This window comes from Myiozetetes cayanensis, unplaced genomic scaffold, assembly GCF_022539395.1.
Source record: "Myiozetetes cayanensis isolate MyiCay16 unplaced genomic scaffold, myiCay2020 scf3, whole genome shotgun sequence".
Classification (NCBI taxonomy): domain Eukaryota; kingdom Metazoa; phylum Chordata; class Aves; order Passeriformes; family Tyrannidae; genus Myiozetetes; species Myiozetetes cayanensis.
The window spans coordinates 22,764,413-22,784,897 of record NW_026087521.1 but is presented as its reverse complement, the minus strand read 5'-3'; the positions used below and the strand labels follow the sequence as shown (position 1 = coordinate 22,784,897).

The following is a 20,485-nucleotide window of genomic DNA, read 5'->3' as shown; positions in this document are numbered from 1 at the left end:
AATTTCTTAATTCAACTTCTGTGATGTTCTGACTCTCTGAGGTCACTGATCTATTCTAGTGTCAGATGAGACTCAGATCCTACATGATTAACACCTTGTAAGAAAAATCCCTGTAAAACTAATTGCACTTGTTTCCCATTCTGTGTCTTTTACATAAGTCACCTGACTGATAACCTTTTCTGCTCTGTAGAAATCTGCTGAATCACTCCTGTTATCTTTGCACAGATGTCCATTTAACTGGTTTATTCTTTTAAAGTCATTACTCTAAAGTATGTTCCCCTTTTGGTACATTTTCCCTATATCTTTCCCTATATTTTCCCTTTTTGTCATCAGTTTGTAGTGATTTTAGCTTTGTGTGATGTTTTGCAATAGCATTTTTTCTTCTTTCACCGAATGAATAAAGGCAGAGTACAGGTTAACTCCCTTGTTTCAGTAGAACTTAAGAACTAAGAGAGAATTTCTTCATACTAAACGTAGATGAATAAAAATGGCTCCCTGTTTGGCTGATAAGATCCTGATGCTGCCTGTTGTAAGTCAAACCTTAGAATTCCTTTGCATAGTCTAAGCAATGTAGTAGAAGAAAAAAATTTCAGGGGATCACTGCAAAAGACTTTTGCCTGTCTTATATGTTTAAGAAACTTGGATCTTTTATGGACGAGCTACTGAGAAGCTCAGTGTCCGAGTGGAGAGCAGTGAAAAACGATGGGCCTCAGGGGTTGGTACTGGGACCAGTGCTGTTTAACATGGAAAGTGGGATCAAGTGCATCCTCAGTAAGTTTACCACCCAGCTGTGTGGCACAATCAACTTGCAGGAGGGAAGGAATGCCATCCAGAGGAACCCTGACAGGCTTGAGAGGTGGGCTTCTGTGCCTCATGGACTTCAACAAGGCCAAGTGCAAGGTCCTTCACCTGTGTCAGGGTAATCCCAAGCACAAGTGCAGTCTGGGGTGATGAATAAGATGTAAAGTGAATGTTCTTTTTGTTTGAAATGCAGCACATTGAATATCAACTGTATCTTTAAGTGCAATTCTTCTGTTTGTCTCATGTTTCATAGAACATTGATAAAATGCAGCACACAGATATCTCTTGCTCATTAGTTTCTTTTATTCATTTGCCAATATTTCTGAAATATATTAATGATCACACAAGCAGACCACTTCTTTCCTATCTGCATCATAATTAAGCCTTCAAAAATGCTTTCTAATTTGTTTTCCAACTCCAAGCTGCTTTCATGTCTTATGTTAGAATTTATTTATTTTCCAAAGCTCATCTGTAAAATTGTCATCTCCTTTCTCTATAAGAGAAATTAACTTTCCTTGGCTGTGACTTCCTGTTGATTTCACATCATCACTAACTGCTATTTTAGTTTGTATGCTTATAAAACTGTGCTTGAGCTAAGTTGTTTCTGCGTGTTGTGGTTTAACCTGGCAGGCAGCTAAACACCCCACAGCCATTCACTCACTGCCCCACAGTGGGATGAGGGACAGAATCAGAAAAAAAGTAAAACTTGTGGGTTGAAAAAAAGACAGTTTAGCAGAACAGAAGAAGAAGGGAAAATAATAATGATAAAAAATATACAAAGGAAGTGATACGCAATGCGATTTCACACCACCCACTGACCAGCGGCCAGCCAGTTCCTGAGCAGAGGTTGTCAACCCCCAGCCAGTTCCTCTCAGTTTCATTGTTCAACATGATGCCATATGGTTTGGAATACCCCACTGGCCAGCTGGGATCAGTTATCCAGGGTGTCCCCTCCTAGCTTCTTGTGCTGCCCACCCTCCTCGCTGGCAGGGCAGAAGAAGAATCTGAAGAGTCCTTGACTTAGTGTAAGCAATGCTCAGCAACAACTAAAACATCAGTGTATTATCAACGTTATTCTCATTCTGAATCCAAACCACAGGACTGTAATAGCTACTAGGTAGAAAATTAGCTCTACCCCAGCCAAAACCAGGACACTTTGTTTCATAAAAATGTAAAAGACCACCTGTAGTGAAACAATAACCCTCAGGCTAATGGAGACATAAGAAAGGATGTATATGCACAAAAACAGTTTTATGAGGTCTTATTTTGCTTTATGATTTGTTAGCAAGAGTAGTAAGTGATATGTTTGCATTTCAAACACAGTAAACATGAAAATTTTGAAGTGCTGTGGTTAAGGTTGTTCTGGCTGAATAGATTTTCCTTCAGTCCATTTTTCATATCTACAGTCTTTTTTCTCCTCCATTTTAAACTCTAAGGGTAATGAGATGCAGACTATGTCATTCTTAGGGAACTCCACGTGTATATTCTAATTGAATCAAAGAAATTGGTAGCCATAATAAAATATTATATCTGTATTATATTGGCTCAACAAAATTCTCTCTAACTGTGGTTAATGACTTCTTACTGTAAGACATATACAATTGTATTAAGATGATGCTTTGAATTTTGTACAATAAATTTTAAAAATGGGTGGAGGAAAATGGGTTCTAACAGGTTATTATTTACCCAATTAGCAGCATATAGAAAGTTGGCCTCAACAGCAGGAGGGATACATATTTTGCTTATCACTGAGAAATACTACCCAGAGTTTAGTCCTATAATTAAGTACCATTGAACCATGTGTAATTAAGAACAGGAAATATGAAAAGACAATATTTGCTGAAGTGCTTAAAATTCAGCTGTTAAAACAAGAATTTTAGCTTATAATTTCTTTATAATATTTTAGAGTTAAGTGGTGTTTTGAATTTACAGGTGTTTAAATTTCCTAAGTGTGGTTAATTTATAATGATAGGTCTGGTTAAGAATTGAATTCCACTATGCTTACACAATCTTTCAAAGCCTTTAAGCCATAATGGAATTTTTCACACAAAATGTCTGCAAGAGAAGACACTGAAAACATCTGTCTGTGTAAAAGTGTTGTTCTTTGTCTGGTGAAATTATAACCTTATATATGCCTGATCATTTAGTCATCCTGCAAACAAATCCTCATCAACTTGAACAGTACATAACTAAGCCTTGTACCAGACGTGTAAAAAAAAAAAAAAAAGAGATATGATGTATTCTACACACCTGAGCCATCATATTCCTCATTATTGTCCTAGTCATCCCTAGAGCCTTTGGTAGAAATCATATTAAATACCACATGGTACATGCAGCTACAGTGAGTTCATGCAACTGTATAGAAATAAACAGGGCTACAGTTGCCACGCATTCAATTACATTGAATGATTAATTCATCAAAGCTCTTGGGTTAGCTGAAGGACATAGGTTTTCTTCCTCGAGCTAAACACCACTTATTTTAACTTTTGAGGCTCCCAAGCATTTGCTGAAAATGAAGCTGACTTGTAGAACATGAATTTTGAATGATGCATTCTGATGGTTTGCATACCACAACAAAATGTGCTTGATCAGCTCTGCACAAGGGCAATTTGAAAAGCAGGTAGGATTACCTATGGATGTCCTCTTCTTCCACCTAATTTATTTTGGTTTTAGGGAGAAGAATTTGTTTATTTTTCCAGGATTTACACATCTCACAGCATGGTTGAACCAATAGTTAGAAGCAGATTGTTGGATGCAGACAAAGTCTTAATGAATGAATGCAGTATGTATGCAGATTTGCTAGTGATTTGCTATTCATCCACCAGCCTGAGGTGCATTGGATTAGAAAGAATGCACACCTACCTTTCTGTCTGACATCTTCTCTGGACTTATGGCAGAACATTCCCTTCCATATCCCAGCACACATCGTCTCCAGAGGATGACTGCTGATACCCTCCTGTGATGACTGCAAAGAGACTTTAGAGCTAGAGAGCAGGGACCATAGGTTTCAGATACTGCAGTCCTAATGTTAATGACATATCTCTCAACAATGCTGTAATTTCACTGTGAAAGATGTAGCTGGAGTTAAACAAATTTGCTTGATTCCAGTGATACAATGATGTAGCTCTTATCTACTTGAACAACCAGACTTCTTCACTGAAAGCTCCTATGGTTCTGTAATTGACTGACATCTTTGAGGATCTCCTACGCTTTTCATCTGCCTTTCTGTAAATCCACAAGTCCACTTTGGCTCATTTCTTTCTTCCCCACTTATATCAAGTCTCAAGTATTCTCTTAGTTGACCTGTTTCTGAGAGTCTGTGTTAATTTACAAGTGAAACAACTTGTATTCCTCACCAGTGTGATGTTGCCATCTGTCTCAATCCTGACTCATCATGTTCAGCCGCAACTTCTCCTAGAAATGAGTATATGTTCCCAGATGGACACTCAGTCACTCAACAGCATTAGCTGTCTGATATAATTTCCTGCCCTCCTGCTTCACCATCTCATAACAAGCTCACTTAAGAGTGAAATGGAGACGTTCTGAGACTCACAACATCCTTTGGAGATAGGCTGTGTGCAGTCTCATCAATCTTGTGATGATATTTCAAGTATGTCAGGGCTGTAACAGTTACCTATTTCATCCTGTTATACTGACTATCTAAAGGAATCTGCTCTGGCTCCTGTCAGCTCCATCACACTCTCAGAACATCAGGACAACAACTATGCTAAAGCCCACCTGATATTTTCATATGGCATTTATGGACTAGAACTGCAACTTTAAGACATAATTGTACCTAACTTGTCTCTCCTGATACTGATTCACTAAATGACTGCACACAGTGCCCTTGCATCTGCAAACCTGGCCACCTAGCTACCACAGGGAAGGCTTGAAAATTCATTCATGGATCCATGGTTTATGTGTGTATGCTTGTTTAGGTATAGAAATTGTAAAGCCCTACAAGGCTAAATTATTTGGTAGTGGAAATTGGGATGTGTGTGTGTATTTTGCTCTAATTTTGACACATCAAAAGAATAGGAAAGAGACCTATGAGCTGATCTTAGTCTTTGATGCTCTGCAATGTTTGAGACTTTGGAAATCTTTAGCATGACACTTCACACTTAAGTTGATAGTAAATGCACAGTGTTGGCAAAAAAGATATCTGTGCATCATTTTTATTGGCCTTAGCCATAGTTCCTCTCTCCTTTTTGTCATGAAGGTTTTTGTCCTGCTATTTGAAAGGAGTGGTAGATAAGACCAAATACAGTTAGGAGAAAGTGTCCATGAGAATCCTTATCACAGTAGAATGAAGAATGAGATAAAAATGCCACATCTGCCAATTTAATATTATAGCTGAATATGCTCCTTTGCAATTCCCATGTGCTGTGATAAGAAAATAGTGTTGTATGTTACTAGAAGTAGAAGAGAAACAATCTTGTATGTTCTACCAATTGCTGTATGTGTGTAACTTGCTAGTGCCTGTTTGTTATTCTGCTAATGATGTGTTGTGTTTTCACAGAAATGTTCTCACCCACATTACAAGCTAATGATATCCTTGCCTGCTATTATCTGAGAACTACTTTTTAAATAGATATGCATCTAGATACTACAGTGATGGAAATGGAGATTAAAGAGACATGGATATAGGCAGACTGAAGAAATTAGTAGATTTTGCAAGCTAAAAGAATTGTTGTTTAAAACCTCAAGTTAATCTACTGTAGCATTAGGACATACTCTAAGCATGAACTGTCTTCCTAATTGTAAATAATTGTGTGCATGTTTGTGTCTGTCAGAGAGGGAAAGAAAGAATATCCAACTGGTCCTTTCAGGGATTCAAGGATCCTTGACTTCTGTGTGTCATATTATACTTGGTTTAAAGGGTTTTCTTCCGACACAATGTGAAAAGCTGGAAACCCCCTTGCATGTGAGAGAAGTTCTTGTTTACTACAAGCATGAAGAGCAGCTGTTTAAGAATTTGCTCTATGGAGCAGCTTTGAGAGGTCCAGGACAGGAGGTAGAAGAGCCTCTATGCACTTGGTGCTAGTTTTAATTTGTTTGTTACCAAACGTAATCTGTCAAGGGCTGCTCCGCAGCCCACAATGGGCAGGGCATGGGAAGCTGAAGGCATTGCTGTGCCCATTCCTGGCCCCAACATCAGATTAGGGTATGTTCATCTGAAACTGCTTCTGTTCTGTGGAAAGTGTCATTGGTACACTGTTGTGACTTATTTTTAATCACAATAGGTTAATAGTGGGAAGTGGAATCAGTTTCCGAAACTGTAACATTCCTCAAGGGAATAGATAAATAGATATGTATTAGATGAGTGAAGTCCAAGATGCTTCCACCACATAGAGTCTCTAAAAAAAACTTTTGGAAATGTATTCTTAAACATGTAATCTTGTGCAGTCTTAATTTTATTTGCATAATCAAATATTCAATCTGGAAGTGGTGAAACATCAAACTCTAAACCAAATTAAGAAATGAAATGACAAAACACCAGATTACAGGGTGCCAGCTACCCTGAGTGCCAGAGGAGGTAGGAGAAGCTGCATACTGTTGTGCAGAGCAGAGGGCTGTTACTATGTTATGGCTCTATGGGGTTTCTGATTCCCAGTTTTACATTTTTGCTCCTCAGTGTGGACTTCTGGCTGAGGTGGCTGTGGTAACTGATTATGCACACAGTTTCATTGGCAAACCACAGTGAAGCTGGGTTCTCATACTATTTTATCGTTGTTTACCTGCTTCAGCAGAAGGAACTGCTAGTCCTATCCACTAAAAATAGAGCAATTGCGTAAAAAAACCCACAAAACCACTCTAAGTTCTGTGGTCTCCAAATACAGAGATGTTTGATTTGTCAGAGGAGTGTAAGAATGAACAGGAACAAGCCCAAATTTGAATTCCTTCATTTGCAAGTTCAGAGTAGCCCAGCAAAGACTGCTATACTTAAAGTACTTCTGTCATCCTGACAGTGTTTCTAACTCGCTTTACAGAAGGCAGGCATTAATCAAGACATGCTGTGTAGGGACATGAAAAACTGAAGGAAAAAAAGCAGGAAGCTGTGAACAATTATGAGAGCAGTTGTGCAGTAGCAATTTAGCAATTGGAAGGAAATATACAGATAAACAAAAAATTTATCACCAAGGATGAAAAATATGGGGCTAACTTTGCAGCTATAGCCATCTGTAACCTGCACTTTTTGTCTTTGAAACATAATATAGCTTTTTATTGATCAAATCACACAGATTTTCTAAAGGAGAACTTTAGTATTGAGATGTTAGGTCTGGAGAACAGGCAGCTCACAGAGGTATTACTTGAACATTATGAGAAGAGTTTAAAGACCTCCTGAGTAGCTGTATTCTTTTCTAAGCTTTTGGTTTCTGGATTGTACAATTTCAAAGTCATCTTTTTTTTCCCTCTAAAGATTCTTTTTATAGGTGACTCAACTAACAGAGGGATGATGTACTATCTAATAGAAAGAGTGAATAAGACTCTTCAGGAATGGCAAAAGACTCATGATGTTAAATGTTATCATAATATCAATGAGGGGAAAACATTTATCAGTTACTCCTACTACCCCCAGTTCTGGATGAATGCAAACCGGAGACCGACTTTTGAAAAAGCACTGGAGCAGCTGCTGCAGAGGTATTGTACGAACTCTACTGTACCCTTGTTTGTGTTGTTCTAGTCACACAAATGTGTTTAACACATTTCACAATTAAAGACAGTAAACAATTAAGCATAACATGTGCAGACCGTGTTGTGTGATTAAAAAATAGTAGAAAATTACATCAGGCCTCTGATCAGGGTGCCAGATACAGTTCAGTGAAATGCAATGCAATGCAGTTAAAATGTTTGCCATCTGTTTTAAAGCAAGATGTGTTGTTTTTCTTTTCTGGGTTTCAGATCACGTCCCCTGGAGAACACAGACCAGACTGTATTAATTGTAGGTGGTGTTCAGTGGCTTAATTCCAATCACCTGCAAATTATCCAAAAGGTGTTGAGCAGGTAATGCTATGTACTTGGTGTTATTCCAAGTTTTGATATGATAAATTATGAGAAACAACAACAATTTTAAAAAAAAACTTCATTTATTTTCTCATGAGTGTGCACTTAAGTGGCTTTGAAAAAAATAAATATACATTGTCTTTTGATGTTTCTGTTAAGTAAATATTCAAGGTGAAGCCACAGTAGTGTCCTGCTCTACTCTGCAATTGAACATTGTGTTCAGTTTGGGGCATCACAATATAAGTAAGATATTAAGCTATTGGAGAGTGTCCAAAGAAGGGCAATGAAGATGGTGAAGGGCTTTTAGGGGAAGCCATATGAGGAGCGGCTGAGGTCACTTGGTCTCTTCAGCCTGGAGGAGACTGAGGGGAGACCTCATTGCAATTACAACTTCCTTATGAGGGGAGGAGGAGAGACAGGCACTGATCTCTTCTCTGTGGTGTCCAGTGACAGAGGTGTCCAGAGGGAATGGCCTGAAGTTGTGCCAGGGGAGGCTTAGGTTGGATATTAGAAAAAGGTTCTTCACCCAGAGGGTGGTTGGGCAATGGAACAGGATCGTCACAGCACCAAGCCTGCCAGAGTTAAAGAAGTGTTTGGACAATACACTCAGGCACATGGTCTGACTCTTGGGGATGGTCCTGTGCAAGCCTAAGAGTTGGACTTGATGGACCTTGTGGGTCCCTTCCAACTCAGCATATTCTATGATTCTGTGATTAAAATGTTTGTCCTTTTTTTTTCTTTTTAATTTGCCAAACAGGGAAAATCTATCAAATATCCTGGTAATTATCAAATCCATAGGGATGGGCTTTCACCTCCCAGTGGATGGAATACATTCTCTATCACAGGTAAGCTATAGTACATTTTGAATGTATTTTCATGGAAAACTTGTAATTTCAGCATTAATTTTGCTATTTGGTCAAAATATGTTGCAACCTCTGCTGAGCAAGCTTTAAGTGGACCAAAGAAAAATTCATGTTTGTATTTGCTCATACTGCTTATTAATACAGATTCAAATCAATTTGCCTTATTTTAAGGATTACATTGCAATCAGAGAGCCATTGGAGATGCTGTGCTTGGTCAGCCATCCCAAGAACCGGAAGAAGTTCCAATATTAATCCTGTTGTCCAAATTGAGAAATCGTGCTAGGGATAAGCAGATTGCTCCTTGTACCATGTTGAGCATAGGCCCTTCCCAGGTTTCCTCCATGTTTACTGCTGGATCAGATTTACTGGTCTGGCTGCATTGCATAACTCTCATAAATCTAACTGAACTCACCTGTGAAACCAGAACATTACAGAGCAGCTGGAATGCACCAGTGAATCCAGCCTGTTATTTGTATGTTAATTATATGTTACAGTTAGTTTAAATCATATCCAAGACCCTCAGAGTAACAAATGGGCTGATTTCAATGAGCTTTTGTAACTCATTCAATTCAATATTTTTATTTACAATTTGGACATTGATTCTCTGTTCCCTACACATAAAATGCATGGATGAGAAGCACTGGAGGGCAGAACTGAGTGAATGATGCCTGCCAGCACTGTGTGTCATGCTCCAGCTATTCACAGGTGTCGAAAAGAGAAAATTATTAGCTTTCATAGATTACGTACAGCACTCCTTTCACACTGGGGACTGGTGCCCACGTCTTTTTGCAACCATAACACACTGCTGTATTCAGTGTGTGACTTACTGCTACTCTCACCCTTCTTTCTGCTGCAGGGACTATCCTGTCTGATTTTGCCCATTCTTTCTGCCTAACTATTTATCTACCTTTTCTCTACCAAATGTCTTCTTACTGATTCAAACCATTTTCTTAATTTATCTGGATGACCACAATAGAATATAATAGGGAAATTGTTGTCATCAGCATGAAGAAACATTTTCATAGCTCCTACCATAGGTTTCAGCAGAGTTCAGTCCTAGGAGGAAGAAGAATTTTGCTGCAGGGTAGGTGAGGCAAGGATGGAAAGAGTATTAAAGGCTTCTGAGGAGTACCTTTTTCTTTTTTTTTTTTAATTCAGAAAGTTGGCAAAACTCCAGAAATCAACTATAGTGAATAACTGACATTATTTTCTCTTTCTTATGCCAAATTACCCATGTGGTTTGGGAGCTCTAGGCCTCAGGACTATCCCAGCTACTCTCAAAGCTCTTCTATCTGCAGTGTCAAATCCACTGCCTTGCCACCTTTATGGCTAAATTTGTTTCTATTCTTGGCCTTCCTACAGTATCTTCAGAAATAATAATCTGTTCTTCAGTATAACCATTTTTTAAGATACCCATGTCCTTTACTCCCTTTTAAGCAACAGCCTCAATGAATTTTATTTGAAGCTGAATTTTATTTTACAGGAACAATTTCACCATTTTTTAAACAGACAACTTTATAATTGGATTTTTTTTTCTGAATTATACCTCACATTGGCTAAGTATATGTTAAAAAACCATTGCCCAGTAATTATACTTTAAACAAACTTGAAATCTTCCTATAAAGGAAGCTGCACAACTAATTGTAATTTCTGCAAAAATCTACAACAGTCTTGGAGGAGTAGCCATTTCCAAGAGTGAATTTATAGTAATTCATGCCTGGAGTATAACATCATTTCTTATTCAAAATGCAGTTTTGCTATTCATTTCCATGACACAATACCCCTTAAACAGCCTTTCTGACAAGACATTGCAATATTTTATCTGGAATGCAGGCACAAATACAAAACCTGTGGAATGAAAACTTGATTATTCTGGATACAGCAAAAAAATTGGGCTATGAAGTGGTAGACACCTTTGTCATCACCATGGGACGTTACAAGGAATTCCTGCAAGGGAAGTGTGGTTGCCATTTCCATGAGGTAATAATTTACACTTATACAATTTCCAGGTATTTAAGATATTTTACCTGTCAGGTGCTTAGAAACAAAAGGGTATTCAGTGAGGTTAGTATTTGTGACTCAGAGTTAGGCCTGAATACAAATCGTGGGTGTAGCAGTTTGTACAGGGCACTTGTCCCTCACTGCTCGGAGTATAAGGTGATGCAGGGACAGGCTAAACTACTGTAGTGATGATTCCTCAACATAAGAATAAATACGTTCTTCTGCAAAGGTAATTCGTATAAAAGGATGCTGCACAGTTTCCAGGTTCTTATATTATTTGTTATGTGTTATATAACCCTGCTGCTTCTTCATGGACTGTTTGTCTTTTTACTGTACCTCAGTCTCACAGGTTTTTGTCTAACGGCTTCCCAACTGAGCAGCTCAGTACACTCACATCAAACCATAAATACAATTAAAATGGAGCTTAAAATTGAAGGGCCAGTCTTACTGTTATGTATCTGTTTTCCTTTGTCTGAGAAAAAAATTTTCTGGGATAGTTACAGTAACCAACTGTACAAAGAGAAGTGTAAGTGAGAAATTGCCTGTAATGCTACAGGGTTCTTTATTCTTATGAAATGAATCTGGATTGTTTAACAAAAGATTAGGAAACTACCACAGGTTATTTAGCTAAAATCTGTTTAGAACCATAAGACTGTGGTTGTCATATCTTTCAGAAAGATTGCATTTTCTCTGAGCGAGCAAAAGAGAGGTGGAAGTTTTGATAGAATGAGATACAGAATGAGAGCAAACTGTTACCCAAAAGTTAAAACTGGAGGGGGAAAAAGAATGCGAAGAAAGATAGCTCTCTGAAATCAAGAGTTAATAAATTTACAATGTTTCATAGTCAGTTGGGGACTTTTAGCCAGTAAGAAGCTACCAGTTGGAAGAAATTTGGTTACTCACTAGAATAATGACACAAGTAATTTGATATACCATTTAGAATACAAAAACTTAATTCTCACGGAGAAAATCCTTGGATTTATTTTTTATTAGAGTTATCAAAAGTGCATAAATGTTAAAATGTTAAAAAAGACTAGCACCTCACAAGTTAAATGCCAGTAGTTTTTCAGCATGATTTTAATAATTAGTTTTCTGTCAAAATAAAGTACTTTAGGTAAGAGAGACCACCAAATGTTTTCCAAACCTCTCAATGATAAACCCCCTTTGCTTATTTTGCCAAGTCATGCCAATTTTTCTGTAAGCCTCACTCTTGGCCAAACTTGTTCCCAGGACCTGAATGTGTTCAGGGTTAGCAGAGAAGCTCTGTAGAGTTTTGCAGGTACAAAGGTGGGCCATGGCACCAGGAATGAAGTGGAGGTACTAACTTTTGCTGTAAAAAATTTCAGGACAGTTATGATACATTTTCCTTAAAGATCCTAAAAAAGCAACAACCTAAAAATAAAGTTACCTTCATCAGACACACACAGTATGCACTGGAAACCAAATATCCTGTGGCTAATTAAACCTAGGAGTAGTTTAAACTAAACAAACTGAAATTCAGTGGTGATGATTGTAAAATTTAAGCACAGGCTCCGGAATGTCCTTGTGGTGTCTGCGTATGTGTAGCAAGTCTATTTTCTTGTAGCCCATGGATTATATTTAACTCTCTCAGCCACAGCAGAAGAAAACAATTAATAACTATAAAGCTTTGATTTTTCTCCTTAAAAGCACAGGTAGAAATTTTATCTCAGACACAGTCTACCAGACAGCAAATGCATTTCCAAAAGAGTCTGGGGAGCTAATTGGCTGGAAATGGTTGGGACTCTGCTCCAATATGAGGTTCCCTGGGACAGAGCACAAGTTTGGGAGTGTTATCAGACCCATCTGATCTCTAGTGCCATGTGTTAGCCTCACAGCTGGTTTCCACTCCAACTCCCCAGCAGCTCACATGTTTTCAGGCCATTGCCGTGGCCTCTGTAGTGCTTTGGGACCAAAATCAGCAGGTGTGGCTAGTTAACCAGTCCTTTAATCTGCTCTGCTCAGAACTTGAGAGGTACAAACACAGCTCAGTACAAATGGAGCTGGAAAAGCGGGAGTAAGTCACAGAGCAGATATTTATGTGATGGATAAATCATCCCATGGAGTAAATACCTCCCTCCATTTTACCCAGAAAGTTTTGACCTTTCTTTGTCTAGAGCACAGATGTTGGTGTCTTTGTGGGTCACTGCTGATGCTTGCCATTTCCACAGATCTTACAAGCAAAAAGAAGAGCTTCAAAGTGAAATGTTTCAGATGTTTTGTATGGAACTGGGTCGAAAACAGCAGGGTGTGATCGACTATCAGCATTTTTCATGCACTCCTCCATAATTTTGTATGAGCTCATGTTCAGATTTGGTCTTGTTTCTCTGCTGGAAGAATCTCAACAGAAAGTATGTGTTTCTGGGGAGGATCAGTGCAGAATTTGGCCCACAAAGCTGTTGCTAATGAGGCTTGAGAGGTCATTGTGCCTGAAAGAGGCACAGATATGCCCAGGAGAATCCATCAACCACTAAAACCCAGACTTGATCCTTGAGGAAAGCAAACAGAAAATCCTTGAATGCTTTCGATACCTTGTTAGTTTTAACAGTTTTGTCATCAGCTTATTTCTGCATCCTGGCAAGTGGAGTTTCATCAGGTGCTGAAGCAGTTTGGACTAGGAAAAATGGCATTTTGCCTCTGAGGACAGAGCCAAGAACACTGTCTAAAACTCCAGGACTTTTCATGTTTTCTGAAACCAGACGAGATAGATTAAATCTATTCCTTTGTACTTTCACTTTCTTTCTCTTAAAAAAATGACATTCCTAAATGCCCAGAAGATGACTCCCCCCTATAATTGCCATCTAAGCTAAAGCATGGCTGTGTGGGAAGGAGGGACTTGCCATTCTGTGCAGTCAAAAAACAAGAACTGAAATGCCCTCAGCGGTTCTCATTTAGTTCTCATTATCTGGCTGAAGAGAAAGCTGTTTCCCCTGATTGTCCTCAAAAATTATTGGAGTTCCCACCAACCCACTTCAGAGGATCTTCAGGGTGAGCCTAATAGCATAGAAATCTGCACCTCTGTAGACCCTACAATCTTTGCTCAGATTGCCAAGGGATCTGGGCTTTCAAAGGGATTATGTTGAGCTGAGACAAACTATCTTGCATAACCCTGGTACTTGCTGCCCAAACATACTTCTAGTTCTGTGCACATGTGCAAACTTGATTTATTATTTACCTCATTCTTTTAAAGTGCTTAAGGAGAAGTAGATTGGGCAGCACTTATAAAGACCGTTATAGAAGCTATTTTTAAATTAGATTTATTTCCTATTTTAATGGCAATGAAATCATGGTCACAACATAGAAACTAGCAATCTTGGGATTTTGATATCTTAATCAGTGGCTGGATGACTGCTGGATGAACATTAGATTGCATTCCTGGGAGATTATGCCTAACAGGAATGCAGTTTGGGTGATTGGTTCAAGGTGGCATCATTTTTAAATAGTTGTAAGATCTAAGGCACTGATTTAGAAAAATGAACCTGCAATAATTAAATAAAAAGAAATAATAGCCCTTCACTTAGCTGTATCAAATTGATCAGAGGATATATTAATTTTCTACATGGGTAGTTCCTGGTCTTTTTTCAGTTCACCTAGCGTCCTCACAGCCTCTCTGCTCATTTTTTCAAGCCTTTGCACATGTTACTCCTTCACTCACACTTAATTTTGTATGATTTGTCTCATTTATTATGAGATTCACTACATATGAACATTTATGCTGATTGTTCAGTGGCAGTAAATATACCTTATATTTTTTAAAAGCTAACATGCTTCTGAATAAATATGTGCATTAATAAATGAATTCTGCATTTTCAAGTGTCTGCTGTGATTGATATAGCAGGAAAACTGATGGGCATCAGAGCTATCAAGTCAGCATATATTTACTATTTTAAAAATAAGTTAACCACTTGTCTCCTTTTCTCCTTTCTCTGGATTTGCCACTGCTGAGGCTGAGGTCTTCTGTCCTGCATATGCACAAGGTTCTGGAGTTTGGCCTCTCTTGAAGCTGCTTCATTATTCATCAGTAACTGAGCGTTCACTGAGACAAGACCTTCAGCATTTCACAGGAGACCACCCTCCCCAGTCATTAGGCTCCTGACAACCATACCTTTCACTTTCTCTCTTATGAGTCCCATGGGCACTTGTTTATTCCATACAAATTGAACCTGATAATCCCAGAGCTTTATACATATTTGAGGGGCCAAGGTGGAGCATTCTTTGACACTAGTTACTGAATCATGTTGTGGTTATCTCAGTGTGAGGCCCTGGGCACAGGGATGTTAAATTGCACCATACCTCCCTTCTTGGAGAAATATGACACAGAAGTGCTTTCATCTCAACATAGGGATGGGCCAGGTTTGCATCAAGACCTTAGAGTGAGACATTCTCATAGTTGAGACAAGGCTCTTAGCTGAGTCACACCATTTGTTCCTCAAGTGCTTAATATCAGAGCAGGATTTAAACCTTTCTGCAATTTGGGGCTGTCTTTTGTTTTTTCACATGCTGAATATACAGACAAGCTGTTGAGTATGAATTTTACTGTTTTCTGTAAACTGTCCCTAATGAAGTAAGCAGAATCTAATATACATTAGAAATAGCATTACAGAATCAACTGAGTATAATGGACCTATGCATTTAGATTTCTAGACTTAAGATCTTGCACTTTCCTTTGTATGTAACAACAAGCTGGCCATTAAAATACTGTTTGTGAGCAAGTTGCAGCTCAAGGTAAGAGTATCAGGATCTGCTTTGTGCACAACTACCTCAGCATTTCTGTGCATGCAGCTGTGTATCTATCTTTCTAGGTGCAGGCAGAAAGCACTCACATATGTCACTTCTTTTGCAGGTGGTGAAATCCAATCCCTCTGAAGAACGGCCACACATAACAATGACCTTATCAAGACACTATACACGGGGAAGTATTTCAGCAGTCAAAGCAAACCATCACAACTGCAGGACTATGCAACAAATTCTCAGTCCCCATATCATGTCCGAGGTCCAATAAATCAAGTATATTCTGAAATCCTTCTCAGCAGGCTCTGTGCAAGTAAGAGGGAGCTTGTCAGCACATAGCCTCTCTTGGATGTAGTGCTGGCACTAGAGAAGTACCACTACATGAGTGACAATCATGGAGAATTTTGACATGCTTCCTTGATTGACTGAACAAACACAAACAGTTTGGGATGTGATATTTTTTCAAAAACATTATGAAACTAAGATATGCCCTAGTGACTCTGTTGTGTCAAAATTGAAGGTGGAGAAAAGAGAAGAAGTTACTTGAACTGTTGTCAAAGACTAGAACAGCTGTAGCTCAAGCAACTGTGTATTAATGATAGTAAAGAGAGAGAAATATATTTACTTGAACATTTGGAAAGGACTGCTTCAGTTCTTCAGCACTATATAGTTTTCTATTTATAGAGACACTGTAATATTTGAATGTATTTGGAAACTGATAACATTCCATGTTAAAGAGTTTTATTTTATGTGGATAGATTTCCCTTGAATATCAAACATTTTCTATTTAGACACTTGGTTTATACAATTCAAAATGTCTGTTAGCATTTTACTGATGATGCCAAGTTTGAACTCTAGTGGTTTTAGTGAAAACACACCTCTTCTCTATATCTTAGATGGAAGAGATATCTACTCTATTTTTTTGCATGTTCTAAAGCTAATAGAGAGATAGATTATTTACACTTGAGAATGATTGTATCTGTTTCAATGTAACATGTAAGTATAGTGAATTTGTTAACATAACTTTATTTATGGTTCCAGTTTAGGAGAGTACCCATATGCAAGAAGAACACTTAGATAGTGCTTCAGTGTCTACCTTGGCCTGTGAGCCAAGCAAGTATTCTTCCCACATGGAAGTGCCGTTTCCTTCATGATTTTCATAAAATACTTGCCACTGTGTGAAGCCAATACCACAAACATAAGGAAAATCCCCTTTGCAAGCACACATAAAAACTTCAGGATCTGGTTATTAATCTGTCATGAGGAGCGTGTGATGCAATGGCAGCAGGAGATTTACTGCCAGCATCCCATGCTTGGCAGGGACAAGACCTTTTCTGAATGCTAGTTTCAGTTCAGACCTTCTCGGAACTGTAGCTTCATGCTGGAGCCCAGCTACATCAGCAATGTTTGCAGACCTTCTGTGAGTGAAGCCCCAGGGAGAGGCTGTCTGCTGGTCCCCTGTCACAGTGTTGGCAACCCACTCATTCACAGTTGTGGTGCCGTGATGGGAAACCAAGTACAGTCCAGGTTTGACAGCTGGGTGACAGGTAACCTATAAGACTGTTGTCCCTACTAATTATCCAGTTATGGATTTTTATTAATCCAGTCATGCAGCAGGCAATCAAGGCACTGCTTTCTCCCACTATCACTAGAGAAGGAAGTCTGAACCAGGTAAGTGCAGCTCTAACAAAAGACCTCCTGAGCTCCTGTCGTACTTTCCCTCCATTAGCTTCTAATTTGGGAAAGGAAGCCTCAAAGCATGTCACAGAATAAAAAAATTATAGCAAGGAATCATCATCTCATTTACCTTAGTAGTGCTAGTAGAAGTAGGGCTAACAGTTCATGACACAACCTTTGGGATTTGTCAAAGATCCTTGAACTCAACGGTCTGTATGCCCAGCTACAGTTTTGTAAATTCATACTCCTTAAGGTGAGATATGTAGGGATACAATGGGAAATTGTTATGCAGTATGGAGTTTGGCTTCCCAGGTGATAGGAGTATCTTCAAAAAGAGGATCTGGCACATCTAGTTTAGGAGACCGTCCACTATGCTGAAAAAGTTCCTAATTTAGACAATTACTCACATTTAGTGAGATGGTGTGATTATCTCTGTTTCTGTATAATATGCTGCTGATTGCTTACAGTAAATGTCCCCAAATTTCTGTGTAAGGTTTTCCCTGGTGTGGAGCTTTGCTTGAAAGGTGGGTCAGAAGCTGTGCATAAATATGGAAAAAACAGCATTTGTTTTTGAGCAATATTATTATCTAAAGAATATAATTGTATGCAAATGATATAATATATTCTCTTGGGTTTGGAATTCCAGGGCTGCACAGCCTTAAAGCTGAAAGATATAATATCATATCATTATTATTAGTAGATGCAAAATACAGCCAGATGTCTTCAGTATTAAGATGATCAATAATAGATGTATTACAATTCTGCTTCTGTTAAGATGGTTTTTTATAGTAGCTCATATAAATCCACATGCTGTTACTGCTATTGTTCTGTACACAAATTTTCTTAAGGCATGAAATGGGTTTTTATGTTTGGAGTTTTTTAACCAAAGCCTGTTGATGAAAAGGAAAGAGCTGACTTTGTTATAGTGTAGCTGATATCACTGAATGTGCAATTCATCAGTTCTGGTTTCACCACAAAATGGTTTACATGTGCTGTACACCCAGATGTCTTAATGTTTTCCAAATCCTAATATTTTTCAAATGTTTTAAGTGGATATTTTCCTGTGTTTTCTATTTTTTACATGTGTATGTACATATATGTGTGTCTGTGCAAAGTCATTGGTACAATTTGCAAATTGATCTTTATTTAAATGAGTTCTTTGAATAAGCTTTTTTGAATACTATATATGATTCTTGTAGTCTTAGGAATAAACAAAGGAAAGGCAGACTAAAACAGGTACCAAGCTACATTTTCATTATTTAACTTGAAAATGTATCTAGCATCTCTAGGTATGTGAAAGATGAGAGTTGAGACTGACATGCAAGGGTTGCTTGCTCATACACATTACATTTTATGGATTAAGACAATAAAAGAATCACTGTGTGATTCCAGTGAAATCACGTGTTGCTATCAATAGTTTACTCTAGAATTATCAAATCTGCTGTGATGCTTTGCCTAAATAAACATTAAAGTGTTCCTATATTCCATATATTTACCTCAGTCCCATTATTTACCATTAAGTAGCAAAGGACCTAATTGTCAAGGTGAGTTCCACCTCCTAACACAGAACATAAGTGGCCTTGAAACTGGTGGTAGAATTGGAATATTCAGGCTGGGGAGCAAGTAAACTGAAAAGTAAATTTTCCTGCTCAAACACTCCCAGCAGCACATGGAGTTTAGAATACAACCAGGGTATACTTTAAGCTACAGGTAGAGAGAGACTGGAACTATGCTGCAAAATAAATACTCTCAGATACAGAGCAGTAATCTCAGCTCTTATTGCATCCCTTTAAACTCTAGCTGAAGCTGGAGAATGATTTACCAGTGTCCAATGACACTGCACTGCAGCCCCTCATCTCTCATTAAATATTACATAGATGTTGAACTGTGATTTGGGTTTGAGCCTTGCAGGGGAGATGGCCACCATGATCAAGTCCATCCTAGTGAGTATCTTTGGAATAACTGGCTATAATAAAAAAAGATTTCTCTATTTGTAGGGAAATGCCTTGAGAAGTCACCTCTGTCATTGGAGATGCTAGACTTCAAATACAGCAAGGAGACTAAAGAATAGAGTACGAATATAATATTTAATCTTAGTATTCATTTTAAATTATGATCTTTAGAATAATCTCTTTCACAGTGTTAAATACAAGGCCTTTATTTTTCTCCTGTGTGACATATTAAAGGGACATCAAAGTCAGTTTATTTGCTTAGTGGGTGGGGTAGCAGGCCATCAAATTACCTCAAGGTTGAAATAACCACTAATAGTTATGCTTCTGTTGCTATGTTGAGCCAAAGAGAATGCTTTGAAGATGCAGATATGTGTGATATTAAGTTGACTGCAGTCCAGGGATCTTTCAGATTACTCTAAAAGAGTAAAGCAATTTTTAGAGGTGCAGTGAACTATTTGGCATAGAGTCAAACTGCTAAACAAGTCCCTGTAGGCTTACATGAAAAATATGGTCTTACCTTCTTGTTTGCTTGCTAGCCTTGCATCTGGCTTGTTTTACCTCACTGTTATGACTATCTGTACTGGCTCTACTCCACATTAGTCTTTTTTTCAGATGACCTTAGAAGTTTGTGTTTTGTCAGACTAGCAACTTCTGGAAATCTAAAATATGATTGTTGCAAATTCATGCACTTTTCACAGTTCTTCATAGTATCAATGTTATTAATTTAATTTTTTTGCCAATTCCAACAGCAAAAGATCTAATGAGTGCTACAGAGGTAGAACAAGCCTCTTATCTGGGGCAGTGATTTTCTCTGATGAATTTAAAACAGCTGTGTTGTGTTAAGTAGTTTGTTTGCATTAGCACTGAGCTCTTCATGAAGCTTGCCCTTACTAAGGAAAAATCCATCTTTCAAACTCCACTGCCATCTTACACATGTAAATCTTCAAAACACCAGAACAGTCAGTGTATAATGCAGTGTATTGGTGCTGCAGTATTTACTGATACTTCACACTATCCATTGAACAGAAAAGCTCTGATTACACAGTAAAAATATGCATTTTAGACTTACTTGCCTGTGGTTTGATTGTACTAAAAACAGTGCTACATGACAGTTGGGGGCAGTACCTACTCAAGTCATTAACCTGAATGGTCAAGATGAACCTGTAGAGTCCCAACAAGTTCTCCTGCAGCACAAGTTTCTATTGCAATGGACTTCTCCCTTTTCTAGGCTCTTTCATCTGGTTGGCCAGCTCCTTGCACCTGTGGGCAGCCCTTCCTGCCATCCCTCAAGCACATTGAACGGCCTTGGCAACATGTTAAGGAGCCCTGAACTGAAGATGAAGCATATGTTCAAATGAAATCTGAACCGAGGTCTTTATGAAACACGGCATCTATTCAGCATCCCTTTGATTTCCTCTAGAACTGAACTTCCCTAAT

The 20,485-nt window shown here is 38.4% G+C and overlaps 1 protein-coding gene across 1 annotated transcript in view; it reads left to right on the top strand.

The window, feature by feature from the left end:
• CPED1 (cadherin like and PC-esterase domain containing 1) overlaps positions 1-19,971 on the top strand; it is a 148,522-nt gene extending 128,551 nt beyond the window's left edge. The window contains 6 exon segments of the mRNA XM_050324204.1: positions 7,223-7,443; positions 7,705-7,806; positions 8,564-8,651; positions 10,503-10,649; positions 15,532-15,592; positions 15,595-19,971. Coding sequence (XP_050180161.1) covers positions 7,223-7,443; positions 7,705-7,806; positions 8,564-8,651; positions 10,503-10,649; positions 15,532-15,592; positions 15,595-15,758 — 783 coding nt within the window. The 3' untranslated portion in view covers positions 15,759-19,971.
• The last annotated feature ends 514 nt before the right edge of the window (positions 19,972-20,485 follow it).